General features: G+C 43.9%; 1 protein-coding gene across 1 annotated transcript in view; it reads right to left on the bottom strand.

Moving 5' to 3' along the window:
• The window catches only part of SBF2 (SET binding factor 2), a 540,115-nt gene that overhangs the window by 220,049 nt on the left and 301,316 nt on the right, over positions 1-18,750 (bottom strand). The window contains exon 7 of the mRNA XM_060263154.1: positions 16,366-16,498. Within this exon, the coding sequence (XP_060119137.1) occupies positions 16,366-16,498 (133 nt within the window). The remainder of the gene's footprint in view (positions 1-16,365; positions 16,499-18,750) is intronic.

Raw genomic sequence — 18,750 nt, 5'->3', positions numbered from 1 at the left:
TGACGTAGCAACCCTGCATATTTAATTAAGCGCCTCCCACCAGGAGGTGTCCTGTCTAGCCCCACCCGCACGTGACCTAGCCTCGTCAATCACCATCTATGCTCCACCATGACGTAGCTACCGCGCATATTTAATTAATTAAGCACCTCCTCCAGGAAATGACCTTACTGACTCACACCATGTGGCATAGCCAGGCCAATCAGTGTCTACGTCCACCCTGCTGTGACGTAGCAACCCTGCATATTAATTGAGCAGGCCGGAAATCACCTATGTAGCCCTCTCCCCTGCTCCCTTCTCCAGCACCACCCACTGCAGCGTCATTGAACTTCCGCCTGTGGCACCCCACCCCAGAAAATGCAGGCCACCACTAAGGAGGCCTGAGAAGGTCCATGTGACCCCTCTAACAACACGCCCAGTCACCCCTGGCCAATAGCAAATGGGCTGGGGCCCACCCTCACCAGGTTATTTTAGGAAAGAAGCCATTTGTGCTTGAACACATGTGCGCAGGCTCTTGCTGAGAACATGAAAACTCCTGCCAGACCCATGGTACTTTCCAGCCCGCCACCATTGGTGAGACAAAATTTTAAAAGGAGATGTGAGCAGTTCTAAGGATGAAGAATTTGTTCCCACACAGCTCCATTTCCCAGGGTCTGTTTTTGACGAAGAGACACACGTTAGTATGGACAGCGGGGAGACAACAGCTGACATGCTAGCTAAAAATTGCGTTTCCCAAATTTTGTAAAGCCTCCTGGAAGATTTCCCAGACAAGGAACTTATTCCCTACAGCACCCAAGTTTTCCAAGAGATTCCTGATTCCCAAGAGCTGATTCCAAGCAAGAACTCTATGGCACAGGTAATTTGGGAAAGGGGGATGGGGGTGTGTGGTGGGGGAGTAGAAAAAGTTACTGGAAACAGACTTTACATAGTGCTTTTAACTGAAAAAAAATCTGCTTTTAATTTTCTAGTCTTCTGCCTGCATTGTGCCACAAATTCCAGATTTAAAATTGGCTGAAGCCACAGAGGAGAATATTCCTTCAGAGGCGAAGATCTCCACGCTGGTATGGACCCCAGTTGTTGAGTGTTGCGTGGTGGGTGTGGGGGCTTGTAAAACTAAAATAAATGCTGGGTTTTTTTTTAACAGGAACAGTAAAAAATTCCATTTGTCATGACACTCCAGGACCGAGTCATTGCCATGAGAAAGCTTTTAAACATGGAATTTTTTGAAGATTCTGACTGTATACTACCCCGAAAATGGAAATCAGCAATGTCAGCATTAGTTTGTGCTGCGGTCTATTCAATAACAATGCATTGTATCAATGAATTTTATATGATTCTTGTGAAGGATGCCAGCTTCAATCGCCCAGACAGAAATCTCACGCATGTGTTTCTTGGTCTGAACAAATAGTAGACCGCAAAGTGAAATTTGTAATTGATGAAATGTCAATACATTCGATAATGCAAGTTGTGACCTCAGTTGCCTATTCATTGAAATGTCTACTCTTCATGCAACAGAATATGGACCAAATGTTTGATTTATTAAATAAAGTTGGATGCGTCTTTTAGAGACACGTGTGAACGCATGCTAAAATTGCTGATGGCTACAACAGCTGGAATGTAAACAATTGCTGACCATGCAAACAGTTTTCAATCATTGGGTGTAGACAGCTCCTGCAACCCCTTAATTGCTGCTTTTAAAGGCAGCCTTATGGGTTTCTGGAAAGGTTCTGAAATTATTTTACAAACTGATTCGGTGTGTAAAAGCAGGGAAAGGGGTGTAAGCCGGGTTAGAGGTTGTCAGCCCCGCATTAATATCACTACAGATGCCCCTTTTAGTGAGAAATGTGAGTGTGTGTTGAACTTGCTTGGCATTACAACAGTTGCTGTGCAAATACTTAACGGCCAAGCCACAAGCTTTCATTCTTTGGGGCTAGATGGCTCTTGAAATCCCTAAAATGCTGCTTTAAAAGACAGCCTTGTTGGTTTCTGGAAAGGCTCTGAAAGAATTTTACAAAGTTCTACTGTATGTCCGAATCGTGGGTATTATACCGTCATCACCTGCGACACCTTGAGCGCTTTCATCAGCGCTGCCTTCGCACCATCCTCAGCATCCACTGGAGTGACTTTGTGACTAACACTGAAGTCCTCAAGCGGGCGGAGGTTACAAGCATCAAGACATTGCTGCTGAAGACGCAGCTGCGCTGGGCGGGGCATAGCTCCAGGATGGAAAACCACCGCCTTCCCAAGATTGCCCTGTATGGCGAACTTTCCACCGGCCTTCGAAATAGAGGGGCACCAAAGAAGAGGTACAAGGACTCCTTGAAGAAATCCCTTGGTACCTGTTGCATTAACCATCACCAGTGGTCTGACCTAGCCTCAGATCGCAAAGCATGGAGGCACACTATCCACCAGGCTGTCTCTTCCTTTGAGAATGCACGCATAGCTGGTCTTGAGGACAAAAGGAGACTGAGGAAGAATCATACTGCTACAGCACCAACCCCAAATCAGACTTTTCCCTGCAGCCACTGTGGCCGGACCTGCCTGTCCCGCATTGGTCTTGTCAGCCACCAGCGAGCCTGCAGCAGACGTGGACTACTGCACCTTTCTTAAATCTTCGTTCGCGAAGTCAAGCCGAGAGAGAGACTGTATGTCCAAATGGGGGAGCCCTGCAGATAGGCACGGGGCAGGTCAGGGGGCCTCGTTACACACACCATAGGAAAAGCAAGCATTTGAAACTGAGAAAGGTTTGGCAATAAGTCCTTCAAAAGCGTCTCAAGAATGTAAAAAAGTTTAAATCCAGACAAAAAAGAAGTGACTCTCTTTTAAGGTTTCTTAGCAGAGTCAGGGCCTCTGAGAGGCCAAATGTTAACACATGTGATGGCGCCTCTCTCAGCACAGAGGAAGAGCCTGCTGCCACCTCCATTTTGCCAAATAACAATGCAGTCCCTGTCTCTGAGTGTGCAAATGATAATTCAGCTCATGGTGCCCCTCTCAGCACAGAGGCAGAGCCTGTCGCCACCTCCAATTTGGCAAATAACAATGCTTCTGCTGAACAAGGCACCTCATCACCCCCACAAAAACCGTCCCCTGGCCCTGACACTGTCGGTGCGTGTGTGTGTGCAGAGTGAGAAATGAGATATGTGCAATAATGAGCTCTGGTAAGGAAGTGAGCCAGACACCTGCACCTAGTATTAAAACAGTGTATTTACAAGCTATATACAAAGTAGTTACTAGTGCAGTGTCAATCATCAACCTCAGCGACAAAGTGCTCCGCCAGAATCTATCTCTCCAGTGAGAGGACTATGCACGGGTAATGCAGTCCTTATATATGTACATCAGCCAATCAAGACAGTCCATAATCTTGCTGACTCCAGCAGGTACTTTCCTCTTATCCTTAACCAGCCAGAACCGGCTTGCTGACAAGGCCACTGTGACCTGACCTGTCAGTTAGATCTCCTGCTGGCACGTTGCACCTGTCATGCTGTGTAAAGGAGGACTTAATATCAACACACCTCCTAGTCCGACGTACACAGTATATACAGACATTTTGCAACTTTACAACTTCTACAATGATTGCAATGTTCATTCACATGCTTTTACATTGTACACTGGTCAGCAGTATTACAATCATACTCTGTGCACTTTGTTATTTACATCTTTCAACTCAGGTACTCATCATCATAATAGTCCTGGTCTTCCATTGACTTCTGGCATTTTGCCTCAGCCTCCTTTTCTCGTGCCTCGCACTCTGCACACCAAGCCTTCCATGCTATAGCCTTCTTTTTAAACATTTCTTTAAACCCTTCAGGCTCAGGCACAGTAACCAGTGTTACTTCAGGAACTCTGTATCTTATAGGAGGGATGCCTTTTGTAGCTCTGGAAGATACCCGTGGCCCTACACTAGTACTGGGCTCACTTTCAGTGGGTTCATTTTCTCCAGGCTCACTGGTTGCCACCTCCTGGGCTGGCAACGCCTCCTCCTGACCTGGAGGTCCTGGCTCTCCCACCTCCTGCCCGGGAGATCTTGGCTCCTGCTTTATCTCCCTTGGCTCTTCTCCAGCACTGTTATCTGTACATGGCAGCAAAACAGTTTGACTTTCAGAACCATGCAATTTTGGCCAGCTGTGCTTCTCATTAAAGCTAGCTGAAAGACTGAAAGTCAGCTTGGCCTTCTTATCACAGAAGCGATAAGATTTAGTTCCTGGCTCGTATCCCAGAAAAGTCAGGCACACTGCCCGGTCACCTCCCTTCCTCCTCTTCTTTAAGGGAATGTTAACCCATGCCTGGGTGCCGAACACTTTCAGGAACTTTAAATCAGTCAGCTCTCCATATAACCTTCTGTAAGGTATATCACATGTGGCCCTGGTCCAAATCCTGTTATAAACATACACTGTGGAGCTCATGGCTTCCGCCCAATATGCAAAGGGTAAACTGGCATCCTCCAACATTGAGTACATAAAACCTTGTAGGAGGGCTCCGTGCCGCTCCGCTAGCCCATTCTCCTGGGGGGTGGCTGGATTTGAGCAATGCCTTTGCTCTCCAACCACTGCTTGAAGGCATTAGAGGTAAATCCCCCCCACGGTCACATTGAATGGCTTTTATATTCAAGTCCAGCTCCCTTTCTATAGCTTTTGCCCATTTGGTGAAACACTTGTATATATCTGACTTGTGCTCCATGGCAAACACCCAGGAAGACCTCGAGTGGTCATCGGTTGCCACCAGGCAGTACCGTTTCCCAGAGTGACTTTTGGGAAAGGGGCCAAGGACATCTAGATGTAGTAACTCTAGAACCTGTTTGGTCTCCCTGGTGCTTTTCTTTGCCACAGCACAAGCTTTACTCTTGGTCTTTTTACAGACTTGGCAGTCTAAGAAACACTCACAAGGCTTCACCTTCATACCTGGCATCATTTGTAGGGTTTTCTTTAGGGCATGAAATCCGCAATGCCCAAGTCTACAGTGAAATAGGTGGATACACTTGTCATGCACTGGCACATTGGAAACCTGTGCTGCATGAGCACAATCACTCCTAAGCACATACACATTACCATCCCTGGTGCCAGTAGCCAGTAACTTCCCCCCACCTCCAAGAATCTTACAGCACTCTTTCTTAAACAGCACTTCAAAACCATCGTCAATTAAACCATCGTCAATTGACGCTTAACAAGTTAGATCTTAGAGAGGGCACACACAGTACATTTTGGAACGTGCATTTCAACACAGGAAAATTAACACTCCCAAAACATTTTACAGCCGCAGACGATCCGTCGGCTAATCGCACGTGGGAGAGATAAAAATTGTCAACATCTTTCAGCAGGCTCTTCTCACAACAGAGATGGCTTGTAGCACCGGAGTCTAAAATCCACTGGGACCCGACTCTTGCTGCTGATGAAGTGACCAGCTGGGCTTCCTCCTCACGGCTGCTGGTGGTCCTCTATCTCCACTGCCCCTGATGACGACGCTTCCCTTTCTCAGGACAGACACGTAAGAGGTGCGAGGCAGAGTCACATCCAAAACAATGCCTTACTACCAATGCCTTTGGCTCCGATTCAGGCTTTGGTTGCTTGCCAGCAGCACAAACCGGCTTCTGCCTGGACACTCTCCCAGACGCTCCCACAGATACACGCTCTCCAGCCGATACTCCCGGATGGTTCACAGCTGCAATTTGCTCCTGGAAGTCATAAAGGTGCGCACACACATACTCCATGGTCAGAGTAGCCACATCCACCGTCTCCAAGGAGGTAATGAGCGGCGAGAACTCCGGCGGCAGAGATGATAATAGTATATACACCCTATCATCACCATCAATCGTTTTGCCCCGGGTCTCAAGTTCAACAAAGCAGTCTGTTAGGGTTTTGATATGCTGCCTAACACACCCTCCAGCCGGCATCAGCGTGCGGAACATTCTTCGCGTCAAGGCCATTAGGGAGCCTGCAGTGGTTCTAACGTACACCCCACTGAGTGCATCCCAGACAGCCTTGGCAGTGTCCTTGCCACGCACATAGATTAATTGGTCATCTCCCACAGCCAGCACAATATTAGCTAGTGCTTTTTCAGCCAACACAGTCTCGGCCGGAGATAACGCAGCAGGGGAGTTACTCACATACAGCCATTGACCCTCACGCTTCAGGTAGTGCTCCATTCTTAGGCTCCACACCGTGTAGTTAGCTGATGTGAGTTTCTCCACGGCCACGGCAAGCTGTTGCTGAGCCATCTCACTGACTCTTCCAGACAGCTGGCTGCCGTCCTCCCCCTCGCTCTCAGACAGAGATAGCTGGAAGCCTTCGTCCTTCACGGCTTTCCTCGCCACCGGCTCCTTCACAACGTTCAGTCAGCTCAACACTCTCGACACTCCTCTGCGCAGCGGAACTACGCTGGGCCCATAACCCTGTCGGTGCGTGTGTGTGCAGAGTGAGAAATGAGATATGTGCAATAATGAGCTCCGGTAAGGAAGTGAGCCAGACACCTGCACCTAGTATTAAAACAGTGTATTTACAAGCTATATACAAAGTAGTTACTAGTGCAGTGACAATCATCAACCTCAGCGACAAAGTGCTCCGCCAACATCTATCTCTCCAGTGAGAGGACTATGCACGAGTAATGCAGTCCTTATATATGTACATCAGCCAATCAAGGCAATCCATAATCTTGCTGACTCCAGCAGGTACTTTCCTCTTGTCCTTAACCAGCCAGAACCGGCTTGCTGACAAGGCCGCTGTGACCTGACCTGTCAGTTAGATCTCCTGCTGGCACGTTGCACCTGTCATGCTGTGTAAAGGAGGACTTAATATCAACAGACACACCAAAGGTTTACTTAGAAAAAGTTGGAGAGTGGGAATGACATCTTGCAAATTTGCCAATGGATCAGTATTCAGAGGACTTCAGGTTTGTAAACTTAGAGCAGTTAACTCACCCCGCCCTCATACAAGAGGCAATACGGGAAGCTATTCAGGGCCTTCTTAATGATATGAGAGCCAGAGTCCAGGATGGTGATTTAGTGCAGCTCCATATTGATGGGGCGGGGCTAAGCAATCCCCTGCATTCTGTAAGAAGGCCAGCAGGTGGCTTTCCAGCTGATGAGTTTATAAATCAGATGTCAAACCTCATGCAGAGTAATGCCAAAATTCATCTTCATTGAACCCTGCGCTTAATTATGACGGTAATAAGGAATAGAGGGGGGAGAGGGAAGAGAATTATAAGTACCGTCCTCTATAATGAAGTTATCAAAAAGAAGCGGAAGCATTTATTAAATCCAGATCATGGCAATCGTATTCTGTGCTTTTGGATAAGTCTCATTGGTGTTATGTCAGAGAAGTTGGTAACCATCCCTGAATTAACAGAAAGGGCATGGCTGTTGTACAGAGAGCTTGGGTTTTCAGATGAGCAGGAGATATTATTATCCAATGTTGCCACCTTTGAAAAACATTTAAAGGTAAATATAGGAGTGGTATTGAATGGTGGTAAAGGTTGGGAAATTTTTAGAACAGGGCCCCCTATATACCAGAGAACCCATTTTGTTTTGAATCATGAGAATAATTATTATGGAATAATTAATTTGAAAAGGTTTTATGGCCAGAAAAATTATTGTCAGGTGTGCGGTAATGTTTATAGCCATTCAAATACAACTGTCACATGTGCTTGGACCCCAAATGTAGTCCTCAGCAGGAGGTATAATGCAATAACTGCAAAGTATATTGTAAATCCTGGATCTGCCTTGAAAAACACAGGGATCTGCCAGGCATCTGCAAAACCAAAATATATTGTAAATCATGCCAATCCTATGCTCCAAAGAAACACACATGCCCTGTTCGTTATGTAAGCAATGCAAAGAGCCTGTTGGGGATATAAATAGCCACCGCTGTTTCATGCCTCCTTTTAAAAAGGTTGAAATTGGCAACAATTATATTTTTTATGATTTCGAATGTATGCAAGAGACTTGCATACATATTCCAAATTATATCTATGCAGTGGGGCTAGAGGAAAGTGATACTTGGGAATTCAAAGGAGAGTGCTATGTGTCAAGTTTGTTAAAAAATTAATCAACAAGAATTTCAAGAATTATAACTTTCTAGCGCATAATGTGAAGGGGTATGATAATTACTTTATCATTAGGCAATTATTAGTAGAAAAGATGGAAGTCGAGCTGCTTACGCAAAGGGGGAAGCTCATTTGCGTCATGGTTAAGAAACTATGCATCAGATTTTTGGATAGTTTAAACTTCTTGCCAATGAAGCTGGCCAAATTGCCACTGGCCATGGGCTTCTCTGGATGTAAGGGGTTCTTCCCCCATTACTTTAACACCGCTGCTAATTGGGAGTATGTTGGGCCGACGCCTAGTATCAAGGATTATGGTGTTGATAGCATGATGAAGGGTGAGAAAACAGAGTTTCTTTCCTGGTACATGGAGAACAAAAACAATGAATTTAACCTACAAAAAAATCTGGCCTATTATAGTCAACAGGATGTTAAAATCCTGAGAAAGGCTTGTCTCTTATACAGGAAGGAAATTGTATCCATGTCAGGAATTGACCACTTTAACCACATAACTCTCGCTGGGGTGTGCAGAACAAATGCCATTTGCCTCTATTACAATGCTGAAGCTGATGAAAAAAATTACATTACTATGATTTCACCAGCCTGTACCCTTTTGTCAACAAAAAGAAATATTCAATTGGACACCCCCAAATCATTTATAAGGACTTTGCCCCATTATCTGAATACTCTGACCTGGTCAACTGAAGGTGGTGCCACCTTGAGGTCTCTTTTTCCCTGTGTTACCATACAATGTGGGGGGCAATCTTCTGTCCCCCCTCTGTCGCACATGTGCAGAGACTAAGCAACAAGAGGGTCCTTGTGGACAAATACAGAACATTGCCATACAATTTTTAAAATGGATGTTCGGTGGAAACATCCATTTTCTGTAGTACTGGCAGGACCTGGCAATTGCGGCAAGAACATCTTTGTAAAAAGTATTTTGGACAATGCTCAATATGTGCTTTCTGTATCACCTGATAATGTTGTGTGGTTTTACAGCTGTTGGCAGAATCTGTATGACGAAATTCTCTGTAAATTCACGTCTGTAAAGTTTGTTGAAGGGCTGCCTGAAAACCTAAATGATGATCAACTGCTCCCCGCTAATAAAGTAAGTCTGATTATAGTGGATGATTTGATGGCCTCTGCGTGTCAAAACCCTGAAATTGAGAGAGCCTTTATCAAATACGTGCATCATCGGGATACTCAGAATATTAATCAGAATATTTTCTTTCGTGGAAAAAGCACCAGAACTATGTTTAAATACAAAATACCTGGTTCTGTTTAAAAACCCCAGGGACAAATTACAGATTGCCACTCTGGCCCACCAAATGTACCCGGGGAAGTCCCAATTCTTTCTGGAGGCCTTTGAGGATGCAACACAAAAACCTTATGGATATCTGCTGGCGGATTTAAATGCGTGCGTGCCAGATTCATTGAGTTTAAGAACGGGGCTTTTCCTGCCCCAGTGGCCTGCTGCGTATGTCTTAAAAACAAAACAAGCCCCCAGTGGGCACAAAAGGAAACAGACGGTTCACTAAACAGTCTGTCACCTCCGAATCCTCCAAAGGGTCAACATGTCCAGCCGTATAAAGAGGAATCTGCCCCTCCTAAAACTACTTATCAAGACTACCCCGCAACAAAAGAAAGCCATTCTATGCTCAGCTTCAGATAATCTGGTCGCAGCTATCTCAGAAATTGCGCTCAATACTTTAAAAGGGAACATTCTTTCACCACGTCAGGTGTGTGTGTTGAGGAAAAGATGACATTTCATTAAAAAACTGAGTAACAGGAGAGTACCACTGAAAAAGAAGAACCAGCTGGTGAAACAATCTGGCGGATTTATAGGGCCTCTGTTAAGCTTTGCTATTTCTCTCAACTGGCCTTTTAACAAGCAGGTGATGGAATATGCAGAAAAAAATGTACTTGGTTCCTAGCCATCAGCTGGAACAATTAAGGAACCCCCCTCCCTTTAAGGAGAAGAACATCAGAGCCAATGCAATGCATTCCCTAGATACTGAAATGAAGGGTGTTCTCTGAAGGCAAGATTTATCAGAGTTTCAAAAAGTACGCCTATTTGAAACTCTGCTGCAAAAGTTTTTAGCTCATGTGAAGCAGGGGGAAAGTGAAAAATCTAAACTTTCTGCCTTTCTGTGGACGAAAGTGAAGCTTCACGATCACTTTACCAAACTGGAATTGGACGTTCTTGTTCTGGTCCATCTTTTTTTCAATAGTGATGGCGTCTAGTATTCACAGGAATATAGTGTGGCTTGTCATAGATATTATTGATACAGTCGCCAGTCTCCCCTTGCACAGTGATACAATGCAGTAATGGAACATATGAATCACCCACAATTTGGTGATCCACAACGTCTGTGTAAATGTACAAAGTGCTGAACCCCCCTGTGATGTCTGCTGTAAAGTTTGTATTTTGGATTGCCTCATCTGGGGGTGCCCCTAAAAGGTGAGCCAATTCTTTAGAAGCTGAAAAGGTATAAGTAGGGGGTGCTCTTAGATCGATCTTCCTATACCGTGGATCATAATCCATGCTCAGATCGTGGGGGGGGGGGGGAGAAATGTGACTGTATGGTGTTGTTCAGTTTCACCACCAGGTCAGGAATGCTTTTATAATAGCCGCTAATGATTCTGTATTTCCACTGTTTCTCCTTGGTAACGATTACAATGGTGGAATCTTCGGTGAGGGTCTTCCAGCTGTGAGGATACTGTATTTCCACAAGTCCAACCTCCCAGGCCCCTGGAAGGTCCAATGACCGTGCTAGATAGGTGGTAAAGGCTGCTGTAGTGTTCTGTGGAAAAACACTTGTGCATGAGTTGCTAGGGAGGGTGATAAAGAAGCTGCTGTCAGCCATTTTTTTTCTATATAGGATCACAGATCTGAGAAGCAGGAACCCAACTGTTAAATTTATCAGGCCACCCTAACCACTTCACTAGATGTTGTTTTCTCTTCCCCTTGCCTTTGGAGGCTAAGATTTCCTCAATTCGATTCACTCTGTCTGCTTTACTCTTTAATTTTTGTAGATCTTCAGGATAGAATGAGCCTATGACGGGGTCTCCAGCATAATCTTTGAGCAAGTACACAGGCCTCTTGCCTCTACAGATGACCTGTTCTACTATAAATAGTTAATCTGTGAAGCTCCGTTCATATCCTTTTACAAAAACTCATTTGCTTTTAGACACACGCACATGATCTCCTTTTCTAACGAAAGGCCTCTCCTTTACTTTTGCCCCAACACAGTCTCCGTAAAGCATTTTCCACACGGTATGAGCGTTGGTGTGGTTTACATCCACAAGATGGGCTCTGATTGTCCTGTGAAAACTGTGGTTATAACTTTTAATAAGCAGCACCATTACGTCAATATATCTGAAGGTGTTGTTGGCAGTAAAATACCTCCACATTTTTGTTTTTAATGTTTGATTGAAGCGCTCCACAAGAGCTGCTTTGACTTCATTATGGGTGTAAAAGCGGTGGACTCAGTGTTGCTTTAACACGCTGCTTACAGACTGGTTTAGAAACTCTTTACCTGCAACAGTCTGAAGCTTGGCAGGTATTCTACCTTGTTTGAAAATTTCCTTAAGGGCTTTCGACACCCTCCCCCTTGTCTTGTCTTTTAAGGCCAAAGCCCAGGCATATTTAGACAATATGTCAACCACTGTTAAAATGTACTTGTAAAATTTCTGCATATCAACTAAATTTGCCTGCCACTCTGCATTGAGACCAGAAACCATGGTCTTGTTTCTTTTAAAGCGGACGCGAGGTTGCTTATGCAATTTGTAAGCATCTTGCTCTGAAAGCCAGTTAGTAACATGATTTTGAGTGAGAGCTTTACACTGCTTTTTGGCTGCCTGAAAGAGAGGCCTCACCCTGCCAAAGCTCCCTGCTTCTCTGGGTGTATAATACATGTGCCTTAAGACCTCCTGTTCATCAACTACCCCCAACATCGCCCGCTTAACTCAGAAATGATCACACAGGGTTATAAAACAAATGTCTTTATTGTAACAGAACTACCTCTTCCTCTTATTATTCATTTTATTCTTTTTCTTGTCGCACTGGGTAACTTTGGTACAGAAACATGACACACACGATAGATTCACGTAAACAGGGTTACCGATGTGAAGATTACTGAAAGCCTGGATAAAATTTTCATCAAGCTGTCAAAATAAAATAAAAAGAACAGCTCAGTGAAAAAGTCCACCACCCGCCTTCATTATATACCCATTCGCAAACACTGCTTTACCTGATTACCTGTGAGTTTCACACCGCGTTCTCTTGTTTCATGGCTTCGTCTAAAACCTCTTCATTTTCACCCCCTCTGGAGTTTCTTCATCATCTTCAAACTGCTCAGCAGGGTCCCGGTAAACACACCACAGTGGATTGGGCATTCCCAAGACCATCTCATCTTCAAGGCAGCTGGAAAGTGCCATCCACACATCATGCTGGCTTCCCCATGCAGGCATCATCATGTTTTCTGTTCTGCCATTTACTTCTGGAGTTGCGGAGTGCTCGGGCATCTCAGTTAAGTACAGTGTATAGGGACAACGCCACCAAAGTACATAGTAGATGTAGAAGGGATGTCAAATACCAGCTGCCTGGCAGGAGTGCCAATATTGCTGAAGCTAGGCCTCCCCAATGGCGGTGGTGTGGTGAATTCCTGGGACCTGGCAGGAGTTTTCATGTTCTCAGCAAGAGCCTGCGCACGTGTGTTCAAGCACAAATGGCCTCTTTCCTAAAATATCCTAGTGGGGGTGGATCCCAGCCCATTTGCTATTGGCCAGGGGTGACCGGGCGTGTTGTTAGAGGGGTCACATGGACTACTCAGGCCTTCTCAGTAGCGGCCCCCATTTTCCGGGGCGGGGTGCCACAGGCGGAAGTTCAATGATGCTGCAGTGGGTGGTGCTGGAGTAGGGAGCAGGGGAGGGGGCTATATAGGTGATTTCTGGCCTGCTCAATTAATATGCAGGGTTGCTATGTCACAGCAGGGTGGACGTAGATGCTGATTGGCCTGGCTATGCCACGTGGTGTGAGTCAGTAAGGTCATATCCTGGAGGAGGAAATTAATTAATTAAATATGCGAGGTTGCTACATCACAGCAGGGTGGACGAAGACACTGATTGGCCTGGCTATGCCACATGATATGAGTCAGTACGGTCATTTCCTGGAGGAGGTGCATAATTTAAATATGCGGGGTAGCTATGTCATGGTGGGGCATAGATGGTGATTGGCGAGGCTAGGTCATGTGAGGGTGGGGCTAGACAGGACACCTCCTGGTGGGAGGCACTTAATTAAATATGTGGGATAGCTACATCATGGTGGTGATTGGCAGGACTAGGTCACGTGACTCTGGGGTCATGATGTCATTTGGGTCATGACCCTGATGACGCAGTTTCTGGTGACGTCACTGGATGTGACACCACGCCCCCTTCATTAATTATGTATGGGGTTGACACAATTTTCGGTGACGTCACTGGATGTGACGTGACTGGCCATGCCCTCTTCATTAATTATGCATGGGGTTGACACAGTTTCTGGTGCTGTCACTGGAAGTGATGTCACTGGCCATGCCCCGTTCATTAATAATGCGTGGGGGGTCTATTTACTAATGACCTTTTCCAATGACAACTGAACACAGTATTCAGATTTTACAAGAAATCTTTGTTGTACAAATGCATCCTGTTGCTATGTTTATTCACTCTCTTTTCAACTCCCCTTGTCCATCCCCCTCTTCCCTATCCTTTTTGGTTTTGGAAGCATTTAAACACCGCAATTGCCCTGGTACATGTGGGATTCTGGTCAAAACATAGTTTCCTTCCTTCTGCCAACTGGGATTCTAAACCATGGTTGAACTGTGGTTCATGGAGTAGAAAATATGAATCTGACCAAGCACCTGCATTCTAGCATCATGGAAAACTGAAGTTTGAAATCTTTAGAAGAAGGAAGGTTTCAGTCACTGAATTATATTGGAAAGCAGCTAGTGATTTCCTTTAATAAAATATTTTAGATACTATTGTACATTGTTTTCATCTCTCTGTTCTCTAAGGAGTTCAGTTGGATGCACTTGCTTCCTCACCACTACTCTTATTTATTTAAATTTATATTCTGCTCTCCCTGCAAGCGGGCTCAGGCAGATTACATCAGTTAATATAAAATACATTAACATAATTCAATATATCAAAACAGTTAAAATATAAATATAAAATAGACAGCCATTGATTAGGATATTATGAAGCTAGGCTGCAGCTGCTGGGAGCTGCACAACTTGGGAGATAACCAGTGTGGTGCAGTAATTAAAGTGTTGGGCTCAGATTGTGGAAACCTGCACTCAGTGATGAAGCTCGCTACCTGGTATTGGACTAGTCACCCACTGTTAGCCTAATTTATGTGGTTGTTGTGAGAAGAAAACTAAAGGGAGGAACCATGTACAGTATCATAAGCATCTTGGAGGAAGAGAGGCATAAACCATACATGTCATAGAAAGAGATTAGGCTGTAAGGAAGTGAATGGCCTGAGGTTACTCAGGAATTTGAATCCAGGACTCACTGGCATTCTAGCCACTGAAACATACTGACTCTATCATTAAAGGATAATGGAAATGATGAAAAAGAATAGTCAACTGCATCTGATCTATGGGTATTTTTAGTTTAATCTAATATACTTTAAATTCTTTTTCCATGCATTTTTATAGATGTTTCTAGTTATATATAATCTGAGGTTACTTAAATTGAGACTAGAAACATTTTAATGAGTTAAAAATAATACAAGTCAAGACTGCTAGTTTATTAATTCTGTATTTTGTTAACTACCTAATATAGCATGTTTAAAATAAAACAATGTATTTGTTTAGAAAATTTAGGACATATAGCAATCATTTCAGTAATTTACCCTATTAAAAAGAAATCTCACAACATTAACTGATGCAATGAATTTATGTGAATTTGAATAAGCTCTCATAAAATCCAAGCTATCCAAGCAGTGCCTAGATATCACAGACATGGATGTGATTGTACATACTTTGAGTGGATGCCAAATATGTGCATGTTTAGTATGCCATAACTTGTCCCCATTCAGGTAGATTCCTTTCCCAGACTGCCCAATAAGAAAAGATTTCAAATCAAGGAATCCAGAGAACAGGATGGGTGAGGACTGAAATCAGCATATATGCTCAATTGTGAATTTCCTCAGGTTTGCCCAAGAGTGAGTAGAACCTAATCAACATCTATAATATTCTTAAAGATCCTTCAGTGCTCTAAAAGTTTACTTGTTAAAACTCTGAAATTTTGCAGGTGGAAATCATTTTACCCATTCTGTGCTGGATTCAAGACCATGATCTTTTAAAATTCTGTACTCAGTTCTGACTGCTTGGTGCTCTTTTTGTTTGTTACAAGATTATCAAGTATTCTGACACATTCACTGTCTTCTTTGGAATAATGTACTGGAAAGGATTAGGGTTGCAAGTCTGACTCAAAAAATTTCTGGGGACTTTGAGGGTGGAGCCAGGAGCAAAGGTGTGACGAGCATGATTGAACTCCAAAGGGAGTTCTGGCAATCACCTTTAAAGGGACTGCACAACTATTAAATGCCTTCCCTCCATTTGAAAATAATGAAGGATAGGGGCACCTTCTTCTGGTGCTCATAGAACTGAACCCCCTGGTCCAATCTTTGAAACTTGGGGGCGTTTTGAGGAGAGGCACTGGATGTTATGCTGAAACTCTTGTGCCTCCACCTAAATAAAACAGCCCCCCTAGAGCTTCAGATACCCACAGATTGATTCTCAATTATACCTTATGGGAATCAGTGTCCATAGGGTATAATAGAGTGTCCAGCAGACATTCCCCTCCCCTCACTTTCTGAAGCAGGGGAAGGGTCTCCAAATCAGAGGATCCCCTGCCCTCACCAGGGGATTGGCAAACCTAGAAAGGATGTTTCTATCAGGATTTCTGAATTTCAGTCACAATGCTAAATCTTAAATGGAAATAGTTCTGTGTGAATGTTCTTTGAATTGACCCTTGAAAATGATTTGTTGAGAACCACCACAGGATACAAAAATGAGGTTTCCCTTAGGCCTTCCCTTTTTTTAGCCAAGCTTATGAAAACAAATAACTTTGTTTTAACATGACTTGCCCAGAGTTCTCTGGACCTTTGGAATTTTGCTTCCCTAGTCTTGGCAGCCCTGTTTTGAAAAAAAAAAAGGAAAAGCTGAACAATATATAATTAAAAAAAAAATTAGGCAGAACCATGTATAAACCTTGAGACAACAAATAAGAAGAACAATGACACATGTTAAAATATATATTTCAATTTCAGAATTTCGCAATAAGGCTTACCTGTATTTTAGGGGATACATTAGAGACTCTAGAGCTCTACAGGCATCACTCAGTCTTTGGTAGCTTGCAGAATGAAAAAGAACCTTGTTTTCTGTAAGGACTGCACAGAACAGGCTCAGCACATTTTGAATCCCTTTGTTAAAAAAATAAGATATTTAAGATATGAATGCAAAAAAGAATAAAAATAGATGAAATAATTCTTGGACTGACTTTCGGAACACCTATGGTAAGCATACAACATGTTAAATCTGGGGGATTTTCTCTTTTCTGTGACTGCTGGTTTTGTTTTTGGTTGTTTTTGTTTTTTTAAAGTTGGCACACCAAACTGATTATTTTGCTATGGCCGGAACAGTGGTTGAAACTCATGGAACTGTTGCCATTTGCTCAGGTTCAAAGTCATGCAGGACTTGACCTGAAGGTAAACACACTTCTACTTCCCCATCTGAGATCAAGACTAGAGGGGATCTTGGACTTGGGGACAAGTTCTAGGCTTCTCCTGAAGAGTTGGAGTAGGCTCAGGAGTGCAGACAGGAGCACACTGTTGAGATGCAGATTTGTATTTGTTTTTGGTCTTCGCCCTCTTAAGTGGTGGCTCGTGTGATGAGCCGGAGGGGAGCATGACCCAGACTGGATCTGTTGTGACATGGATTCAGGAAATGGAGCTGATCACATCAATTCTGAGAACACAGCAAAGGACGATTTTTCCAGGGCAGACTTGGACAATGGCTCAAAAGCTTTGAGAGTTTTCTCCCAAAATGCTGCATTAAGTTTTGACACCCTATCCCCCTGAGCTTTGGGGGTGAAGCACTAGCAGGCCTTACATGTGGGAACTTTGTGCCCTTGACCCATACAAAAGAGACATAGATTGTGTTCATCGTTTTGGGTCATCTTTATTCCGCAACAGTACATTTTTTGAAAGGGCTTTCTTGGCCACTGTACAAACTCAGAAGCCAGAACAACTCCAGCAAACTGGGGAAGCAATTCCTCACCAATGCAAGCTCCACCACTGACACTGGAGACTCCAAAAAGACAACCTTCTCTTTCGGCGGCAAAAGAGGAATTGAGGGTGGGGGCGCTGCTGTGTGAGAGCATGTGGTCCCTGGGCAGGAACAAGTTTTTGATTACAGCATCCAACACGCCCTGGAGGCTTTTAGATATAAAAGCCTCTGTGATGGCAGGCCTACTAATGCACCATCCACATGTGGTATTGCAAAGAAGATCGATGATGCAGCATTTCCATTCTCCCATTTTTGAAAATTCTCCCATCCTGCTGCAGGCTCCCATTATGACCCTACAGGAGCTCATTAGCAGATTTTGCCACAGGAAGATTTCATACAAAAGACATGCTTCCTGCGACAGTTCTGGGATGTATATATAAAGGCACAATTTTCTTGCATAGATCAGGGAAGCTACTCTCTTTCCCCCCACATGCTTGAAAACTTTGCTAACATACCCTTTCCCCAAATCCCCCATATCTTTCACAGCATGATAGAAATCATGGGTGAGTGATTTTATTTCAGTGACACTGAAGGACGGTGACTCAGTGGTAGAGCATCTGCTTGGTATGCAGAAGGTTCCAGGTTCAATCCCCGGAATCTCCAACTAAAAAGGGTCCAGGCAAATAGGTGTGAAAAACCTCAGCTTGAGACCCTGGAGAACCATTGCCAGTGAGTAGACAATACTGACTTTGATGGACCAAGGGTCTGATTCAGTATAAGACAGCTTCATATGTTCATATTTTAGAACTGATGAAAGTAAATACTTCTTCACCTAAAGGGTGATTAACACGTGGAATTCACTATCACAGGAGGTGGTGATGGCTGCCAGCATAGATAGCTTCAAGAAGGGATTGGATAAACATATGGAGAAGAGGTCCACCAGTGGCTATTAGCCACAGCATATTGATGGAATTTTCTGTCTGGGGCAGTGATGCTCTGTATTCTTGGTGCTTGGGTGGGGCAACAGTGGGAGGGCTTCTAGTGTCGTGGCCCCAGTGATGGACCTCCTGATGGCTCCTGGTTTTTTGGCTACTGTGTGACAGAGTGTTGAACTGGATGGGCCATTGGTCTGATCCAACATGGCTTCTCTTATGTTCTTAAGAAATGATTTAGTTTTACCATTACATGACAAAAATACCTTGCAATGGATTAAAATGAGTAAATCTTTTAAAAATCCTAATTCTAATGCCTTAGATACTCAAGATATTATTAACCTAGATCAATAGTTTCCTTTGAAATTATTCATATGAACAATTATATATGTACAGTTACAATAACTGAACTTAAAAAGATCCAAAACAAAAACATTTATTTTGAAATGTTTGACTATATACCTCCATGTGTTCATGTTACTGTGGCAATGCGTATATCTACTTATCACTCAAGC

The sequence above is a fragment of the Heteronotia binoei genome, chromosome 21 (genome assembly GCF_032191835.1).
Source record: "Heteronotia binoei isolate CCM8104 ecotype False Entrance Well chromosome 21, APGP_CSIRO_Hbin_v1, whole genome shotgun sequence".
Classification (NCBI taxonomy): Eukaryota; Metazoa; Chordata; class Lepidosauria; order Squamata; family Gekkonidae; genus Heteronotia; species Heteronotia binoei.
The sequence above is the reverse complement of the archived record's forward strand: the minus strand, read 5'-3'. Positions and strand labels throughout refer to the sequence as shown.